This window comes from Phytophthora infestans, genomic scaffold (assembly GCF_000142945.1).
Source record: "Phytophthora infestans T30-4 supercont1.35 genomic scaffold, whole genome shotgun sequence".
NCBI classification, from domain to species: Eukaryota; Oomycota; class Peronosporomycetes; order Peronosporales; family Peronosporaceae; genus Phytophthora; species Phytophthora infestans.
The window spans coordinates 70,040-79,057 of NW_003303724.1; the positions used below are offsets into that span (position 1 = coordinate 70,040).

The following is a 9,018-nucleotide window of genomic DNA, read 5'->3' on the forward strand; positions in this document are numbered from 1 at the left end:
ACGACCAGCAAGCCCGGCTTTTATACACTCTTCTGCCTAGTTCTCCTCGCCTATTTAATTTTTACCGGTACAGTACTGTCCGATTACCTGATGATTAGGCTCTTGTTGCTATCTTATACCTTAAGATTTTATTTACCGTATTCCTTATGTGATTGGCGACGCTCGGTCATTAGCGACAAATCCAACAGCCAATCAAATTAAGTTACATTTTGTGTCGTCGCGCTTTATGTGTAATAGATTCTTACACACATTACTTATTTTTTTCTAATTTATGCTGGCAAAAGTTTACGCTAAATTAGCTGCATAATACCGAACGATCGCTACAGTAGTACTACCTATGATTCATAGGTTATGAATGTCCATTAGGGTCATTCATCACCTTATCCATAGCACCCTGACGCTGTTTTTTTAATCTCAAATAGTTTTCCTATGTACAAGTGTATCCGAGTACCATCTAGCTGAAACTGGATTCATTCGAGACAAGTGCACGGGGGGTTGGCACCAAATTTCGCGGGAGTTGATCTCGTCGTAAAGTCGATTGATCGCCAATTGCCGCAGCAAGGATCTTGATGCCTGTCGATGGTGCAGACGGCAAGGAACGAGTTATTAATTGGGTGCTTCAGTCTTCCACTGTGTGCTATAAACGCACGCGGATATCGAGTGGAAATCTTCTCGTAACCATGCGAGGAGCAGACTACCATCACCAGAGAGATCCTGGATTCTAGTACGCCAATTCTCTGCAGAGCCTACATAAAGCCAATAAGCCAAGACGATAATGGTAATAAATGGAGTACGTATGAGCTGACTTATACTCACCTCAATCGCCTTGCATTCCGCGCCGCCGTTTGCCGAGGTCGAGAATAGTAGCACGTCGAAGTCAGTGATATTATCTGGAACATCCAGATATTCCAGCTGCCAATTCCTGTGGCTACCAGCATGTTCTGGCTTGACGTGGATTTGACCTGGCTACGTGTTAGCTAGATATCGCTATGGCAGCTAAAATGGGGTTGCAGCTCGCACCTGTCGAGCCGTGAGGATCAATCTGACGAAATGCTGTTAGAAATGACGTGCTTTCGTCCCCTATCGTTACCGCACAAAACGTGGCCCCACTAAATGCTCCGTCGTCATCGTCATCCTGCTGATAATCAAAAGACGCTAGAGTTTCCTCCAGTAATATACTACTCACCACCAACAGTTAGAAGCAAAATTTGGGCAATAGCACTTAGTACGCACAAAGTCAGGCGAGCAGCAGCTCGTCTGGAGTCGACTGGATTGGTCCTTTCATCTCGCAACCTCCTTAGCAGCCCCTCTACCCTTTTCGACCGAGACGTGAGCGCTGGCAGCACCGACGCGCCGGTTCTATTGGTACTGCTGGGACGAATACCCTTCACTTTCGATCGGTTGATGGCAGTTGGAGTGCCTTGGGTTATAGACGCCTGCGGTGGTGCAGTAGGATATGGAGATAGCTGCTCGGGTTCATTGTCTCGAGAGAGGATCTCCGCTCGGTTCTTGTACATTTGACACACCGCAGCACGTGTGACACCAAATTCTCGCGCCAAAGATGCCTGTGGCTCCCCGTCAGCTACTCTCTTGATAATGCTACATCGGTCTCCGTGTCGAAGATAGTTTGGAGGTTTACGTTGCTTCCTTTTACTCGAAACTGGAGATGCTGGGCGTTGCTGGGGGAAGTCAAAAGCAGGTCTTTTGGACTCGAATGCCGTCTGGAAGCCGTCGGGTGTTCTGCGTTTCCCGGTTAGAGGGACGACGACCCTTGATGTATAGTCGCGTTGAGCGGTGAACACGGGACGCGTCTCCATTATTGACGCAATGGACCTCGCTGGGGTTAGCTTGGTAGGTAAGTCCAGAAATGGGTCCCTTCGCAGTCGTTGGCCACGGTTCCGTTGCAGGTAATGATATTAGCTTTCGCTTATTTATATAAAAGGGCAACATTACTTTAGTTGAAGTTGCGCTAAAATGAGTCTTATGTTGCCTTAATGACACGGTCAGTTGCTGGCGATCTTGTGGTAAATGATCGCAACGACCCTACTTGACATTTAAATGACTGGCTTTATATGGACCAGGCATTCCGAAATAATCATTGTATTGCTGCTTCAATACAATAGTTTACACTTAATTATTGATTTTTACAAATTGGATGACTTTGTCCAATTAGTTATTTTGTATTTACAGCAAAGTACTTTATTTTTTCGTAAAATCTAGTTTTTTCTGCTTTGTTTTGCGTAAATACGGAGCTCGGTCTCCAGACAGAATCGAATGGCTGTTAGCAACGGTCGCTCAAAACGCGAACCTGAGGCGCTCGTCTATCATTTTTGATCTCACCATGGCTCTCGCCAACACCTTCACGACCAAGCAAGTCTGCAGCTACTTTTTTACTGCCAGCTTGGCGACTTCCAGTCGGCCACCATGAAGCTTCAAGACGACAACGTAACGCTTCTCGATGTGCGCGATATCTTTGATGCGCTCATCGAGAAGCATTCCGTTGTGAAAAAGTATCTTGCTGCCGACGCAAATACGTGGACTTCGAGCGAGCGTGCGTTGTAGCCCTGTCAGGCGCCGTGGACGAGCTGACGAACGACCAGGAGCTGATGTTGCAGCCATTTGAGACGGTACCTGCAATTACGACACCGGACACCAGGCACGGACGCCCACAGGGCTTTGCCGACAGAGTCTTGGCGACTAGAAAAAAGCGGCGCTGTGCAAAGAAGATATTTGATGGTGTGCTTTTCATCCCGCCGACGTCAAACACCGTGGAGCGTCTTTTTAGTGTGGCGAAACATACTCTTTTCCACCATCGCCAGCGTATGCTGCCTATTCACCTTGAAACCGTGTTGTTCCTGAAGATGAATCGGCGTTTCTGGGACGCAAACACTGTAGCAGCTATCGTGAACGCAAAGTAATGTGCAGTGCCAAACATCTAAGTAGTTAATTTTCCAATACACTACTATTGATGTCAATTATTTATTTCTTAAGCTGTAGTTTTTGTAGCAATAGCTTATTTTGGCATGGACCTTCAATATGATTGCAATTGTATTATCGGAATGCCTGATATGGACGGTATCGTCCATAGGTCAGTAAATCAAGATGGACTTAGCACCGCTCCGTTATGTTGTATGTTGTCTCGAAGGCGTTGGGTAAATGAAGCAAGAATGGCGCACGCGTTTCCTTCTTTCTCACGGTACCCTACCGCGTCTACGTTGGAAAGTCTGAGGATGCCATTGGTGTGAATAGCTGCACTTTATGTACCAGATACCCATTTCAAAACGCCCGCGGACACTTCCGTGTGCGATGAGCGGTTTTGCAGACTCGTTCACTATCTTTACTCGCAAATAGGCCGTTTACGTGGCTGTCTTTTATCTGGGCTAGCAGGTTTACAGGGAAGAATGTTTTGCATAGATTCGAGCAACACTAGTAGGAGTTAAAATGTGTGAAAACCCAATGATACCCGTATGTGCTTAAAGCAATTGTCTCGGCAGTATCCGTTCTCGCCTTGCTATCTCTTCAGTATTGTATTCTACTTGCCAGTGGCCGTCGGCCGTCATGCTAGCCGACTGATGCTCGTGGATAGCATCCGAGGGACTACGAAGTACCTTCAGTAATGTAGCCACTAAATTTACCGGCGATTCGAAAGAGAATACGTGGCCTTGCTGGTCGAAATTCAGAACGAGCTCCACGGAAGTTAAGCCGCTACTGCCTACAAGATGATCAACAATCTCACGGTCTTGAAGATTGTGCAGCGACCTATCAAATAATCCAGGATACAAGACCTTGACTGTATCTTCCGTGAAAATTACTGTCATCTCTGCGCTAGCGTGCACCGTCACGGAACTCTTCGGATCATCAGCGCTATCCACGATACGCATCGTCTGCATTTTGATCTCGAGCCCTTGGTCTAACTTCGTGTACTTTTCCCACTGGCCCATAAAGGCTCGAATACCTTGGAAGTCTCGACAAACGATGTCCGGTCGGAACACGCTAGCCATATATCGGTCAATCACGGCGCTCCGGTCCTTATCGATTGTATTGTACCCATGTTGGAACTGCAGATAATACTCTCGTGTGAGATCCAGTACCACGCTGGAGCAATTGGTGCGCCACAGTATAGTGGCCGAGTCTCTCAACATCGCTGATCGCTCTAACGACGCGATACCTGCCTGCAAAGCACGGATAGCGACGCCCAAGGTATGTTCCTGTCCCAATTGAAGACGTCTTATTGTGGTGATTTGACGGCGCCGTGAAGCGCAGTTGCGGGTTGGTGTTGTATTGTGACGGCGGAGCGTGGTGCCGCTGATGACAGAGACACTTTGGCGATGATGAAATGCCACGGATCGGGCAAACCGACGAGCCAAGCTGGGTGATGGCATCGTTTCATCGAACTGGAGCCCCAGAACTAGGAGAGTACCGCGTAGAAAGGGAAGCATCTAACAGTTGACCTTGAGACGCAAATCGGCGAGTGAAAAATGTTCGGCTTGGATCCGAAAAGGACACCCTTCGGACGACGGGTGCGCTTTTATGGAGAAGAGACCTCATTGGCGCCGCTACACTGGTTGGGGCAGGAATGAGATGATAACAGCTCAGATATCTTAGCGTAATTACGAGGACGTATTATTACTGTTCAATTGGATTCGCTATCGCATATTACTCAAAGGAATTGGAGAACCAGCGTCCGAATAACTTGATCGCTGTGTTGCTGGCCACTTCGCTTAGTTGCTGTCGCGCCGTCGATTCGTATGGAGTGTGTGGAGCAGGGCTCGGAGGCTATGCTAGCTGACTAGTTAAACGGCATCGCGAGTGTTTACCTCCGTCCGTCCATGACGAAGTGCTGTATGGCCCCATCACAAATGTAGTAGTGTGAGCAGCCGCAGTAAGATACTCTCCATCGCACCTGCAGCACAGAACGCACGTGCTACTCAGAAGATGACGTGCTGCTCCCTGGGACCAGCAGGTGCGCCATATTGACCAGCCTTCCAGTGGAAGAAGGCAACTACATATGCTTGACGTTGAAGTAGGATTAGACAGCTAGCACTACGAGCGCCTAGGACAGCAGGACTAGTTAGCAGAGCGAGTAGCAAAGCTGTAAGCATCTAATTCGAACTCAGTTGTGGATTTACCATCAAGAACACAAATCGACGGTCAACCACGTGACAGTTTGATATATCAAATCGTAGCGTGACCTACGACAATACTACAACTCAAAAGATGGCTGAAGATATTACATTTGCAAAGACGAAGGCAAATGGCACCACCGCGAAGAAGAAAGTACCGGTGTTCAGACAAGGAACCTGCAAGCAATGGTTGCAGTGGATCCTGCGTCTACAAGAGTACTCAGCGTTCATGCAGTACAGCTACGAGCAAGAAGACCAGCTAGCGTTCGTTGAGGACATACAACTACTACTCTTCGACGAGGACCTACATTTCTTCAACGACTTTGTTCGCGAAGAGGTCCAGCTGCGACCGGACGTCGCTGTCGCTGGCCTGCGGCACCTCACTGCAAAGCACTGCCCCGCTGGCACGCGAGGCATGCTCATGGATGAGCTTACGCAGCTAAAGAAGAAGCGTGGTAATACTGTCAGACAGTATAGCTGCGAGTTCCGAATGCTGCTACGAATGATACCGTTTCTCGAGCACGGCGAGAATGAAGCCGTCGCCGAAGCAGATGCGGTACGGATGTACCGGCAAGGGATGCCGATAGATTGGCAGGTTGAATTCAATCGCATCTCCCGCATCTGGGACCTGGCGTCGATTGAGACTCAGTTTGAGCTCATCGAGAGAAACGAGCACGACGAAGCTATCCTACGAAGCAACCGTCCTCGGCGTAGCGAGCCCAAACAACAACGCGACCACCAGCGCGGAAACACTGGTCGTCAACAGCGCAATTAGCCGCGCAACCCTCGTGGCAATAATAACAGGGTAGCAAGCGGCAAGTACTGTAATTACTGCAAAAAGGACAACCACAGTGACGACCACTGCTTTCGAAACCCTGCGTCACCGGCTTACCGACCACGCCCTGGGAAGCACTACGCAGGACGGTCCAATGCTGGGGGCAGTGGCGGCTCAATGGCCGCTATGCAGGAGCAGCTGACTGACATGGCGGCAATGGTGAGCGCCATGCAGAAGCGTCAGAACGAGGAGTTCGCATCCATGCGATTCTACGACAGCGGTAATTCTGACATGATGGCGGCTATGAGGACGGAGGCTTGTATGAAGCCGACGGCGAAGACGCTCGACCCAAGTATGGAGGTGCAAATCCTCATGGGTAAGCATCGAGTGAAGGCGCTGCTGGACACAGGCTGCACTCGCTCGGCGATGGACCGCACGACGGCGGAACTTCTGAAGTCCGATGTCGTTCTACGGCCCGATGTTGCCAAATTTAGGAACGCCGATGGCTCAGTTGGCACGACCACGCACTGTGCGTCCGCGACGTATAAGCTGTTGGACTTCTCGCAAAGCAGGGCGTGCTCGCATGAGTTTCGCGTGACAGAGAAACTGCTCTACCCCATTATGCTCGGAAGAGACTTCATGAGACAGCAGCGAATGGTGCTAGACTTTGACCGGGGAACTGTAGAATGGGATGGCCTCGAAGTGAGGATGCTTGGGGAACCAAGCACCAGTCACACGACGGCAGCAGTGCTGCAAGCTGACATGGAGTGTAGATCAGCAATTGACGTGACGCCACCCGAGGAAGTGCCACTGGATAAGATGCTCGAAGGCAGCACACTATCGGCTGATGCAAAGGCTAAAATCATGATGTTGATAACGAAGTTTGAAGCCTTGTTTACGAGCCAGTTAGGAAGCATGAAGAGGGAGCCGTACGTCTTGCCCCTCAAACCTGACGCGAAGCCATTTGCAAGACGGCCATTTCCTATCCCTCGGGCTTACTACGAGGCCACTCGCCATGAGATCCAGAGACTTGTTGACATTGGCGTGCTGAAGCGGGATGCGACGTCGCCTTGGGCCTCCCCGGCATTCGTGGTCCCCAAGAAGGATGGAAGCGTGCGATTGGTGTGTGACTTCAGGGGGCTGAACAAGTTCCTACAGCGAAACTACTACCCAACGCGGGATCCTAAAGAGATGATTCGCTCGGTTGACAGACCGAAATACAAGTCCGCTTTCGACGTTCCTTCGAGCTAATATACCATTGCTCTCGCGCGTAGCAGCCAGCCCGTTACGTGCATCACGACACCGCTCGGAAAGTTCGTGTTCCTAAAACTGCCTATGGGCGTGTCGACCGCTCCGGACGAGTTCCAGGCTGCGATGGACGAGATCCTCGGGGACCTGGACTACGTGCGCGTGTACTTGGACGACATCTTGGTGACGTCGTCCACCTTCGAGGAGCATTTGCAGCACTTGGCTGTAGTGTTTGGTCGACTTCGTGATCACGGGCTAACACTACACCGTACGAAGTCAAAGATCTGTGCCTCAGTGATCGAGTACCTGGGGTATCAAATTTCGGATGATGGAATCTCGGCATTACCTAACAAGGTCACGGCGATTAATGCGATTGCCCCACCGAACAACCGCCGTGAAGTTCGTCGATTCGTTGGCATGGTCAACTTTTACAGCGACATGCTGCCACGCAGAGCGCAGCTACTGGCACCGCTGACTCGACTCACGTCCCCAGCAGTACAATTCCGCTGGTCGACAGAGGAACAGGCAGCTTTTGACGCAACCAAGGCAGCACTTTCAGAGTGCGTGCTTTTAGCGTTCCCGGCTTGCGGGGGCCCGTTCCACGTCTTCACGGACGCTTCGAAGCTTCAGCTTGGCGCCGTCATTTCGCAGGATGGCAAACCATTGGCTTTCTGGTCAAAGAAGTGTAACCATGCGCAGACCTCATACCCAGCTAACAGACTCGAGCTGTTAAGCATCGTGCTGGTACTGCGCGAGTTCCGGACACTGCTTTTGGGGCAGGAACTGCATCTGCACACCGACCACCTCAACCTGACCTACTCCACGTTCCACGACGTGCACATGATGCGGTGGAGACTGGAAATTGAGGAGTTTGGTCCGACTTTTCATTACGTTCCCGGCAGCAGCAACGTCGTTGCCGATGCGTTGTCAAGACTGCCCATCACCGATGAAAATGGCACCAAACTGGAGGAGAAGCCAACAGTCACAATGGCTGCCGTAGAAGCGGCTATGGGTGGAGCGTTCGCGGTGGACATGAGAGAAATTGCAACAGAGCAGAAGAACGACAAGGACTTAGGCGAATCCGAAGAACGGGAGATTGCTGGAGTACTGGTTCTAGTGCCATCCAAGTCGAAGAGGATACTGGTGCCGACTCGACTACGGCTCCGACTTGTACAAAACTACCATGACCTACTGCTGCACCCCAGAGCGGCAACGATGGTGAACACCATCGGGCAAGTGTTCTACTGGAGAGGAATGGAGCCTGATGTACGAAAGCTTACGGACAACTGCTTAGCGTGCTTGAAAGCAAAGCACCCGACGACTCGGTATGGCAAGTTGCCGCCGAAGTCGGTCGAAGTATGGCCGTGGTTTGAGATTGCTGTCGACTCGATCGGACCCTACGGACGGAAAGGCTTCCGAGCACTAACGATCATCGACACAGCAACGCGGCTCATCGAGATACTACCCCCTACGGACGCTACGAGCATGGAGGCGGCGTACCTGATGGACAGATACTGGTTTGCACGCTACCCCCGCCCGACACGCTGTATACACGATGGTGGAAGTGAGTTTAAACGAGAGTTCGCAGAACTACTGGAGAGCTACGGTGTGGAGAGTGTGGTGACCACGACCCGTAACCCTCAAGCCAACTCCGTCATCGAACGCGTGCACCGAGTGATTGGAGAGAAGATGAGGACAAAGAGCATCAATACACAAGACGAGTGGGCGAACTTCCTGAGCGACACCATGTTCGCCATGAGAGCGTCCAACCACTCAATGTTGAAGGCTTCACCGGCTCAGTTGGCATTCGGACGTGACATGCTGGTGAACATTGCCCACGAAACGGATTGGCAAGCGGAGCATCAACGCAAG

At 50.8% G+C, this 9,018-nt stretch overlaps 2 protein-coding genes across 2 annotated transcripts; both read right to left on the minus strand.

The window, feature by feature from the left end:
- Positions 1-700: 700 nt before the first annotated feature.
- PITG_15175 (uncharacterized protein) lies at positions 701-1,817 on the minus strand (the record flags this gene model as incomplete). The annotated part of the gene is made up of 5 exons (XM_002898603.1): positions 701-721; positions 817-962; positions 1,021-1,042; positions 1,091-1,178; positions 1,234-1,817. The coding sequence occupies 5 exons, from the start codon at positions 1,815-1,817 to the stop codon at positions 701-703; spliced, it is 861 nt and encodes a 286-aa protein (XP_002898649.1).
- Positions 1,818-3,473: 1,656 nt separating this feature from the next.
- On the minus strand, positions 3,474-4,001 carry PITG_15176 (uncharacterized protein; the record flags this gene model as incomplete). The annotated part of the gene is made up of 2 exons (XM_002898604.1): positions 3,474-3,686; positions 3,729-4,001. 2 exons carry the CDS (start codon positions 3,999-4,001, stop codon positions 3,474-3,476), a joined length of 486 nt encoding a protein of 161 aa, XP_002898650.1.
- Between the last annotated feature and the right edge of the window lie 5,017 nt (positions 4,002-9,018).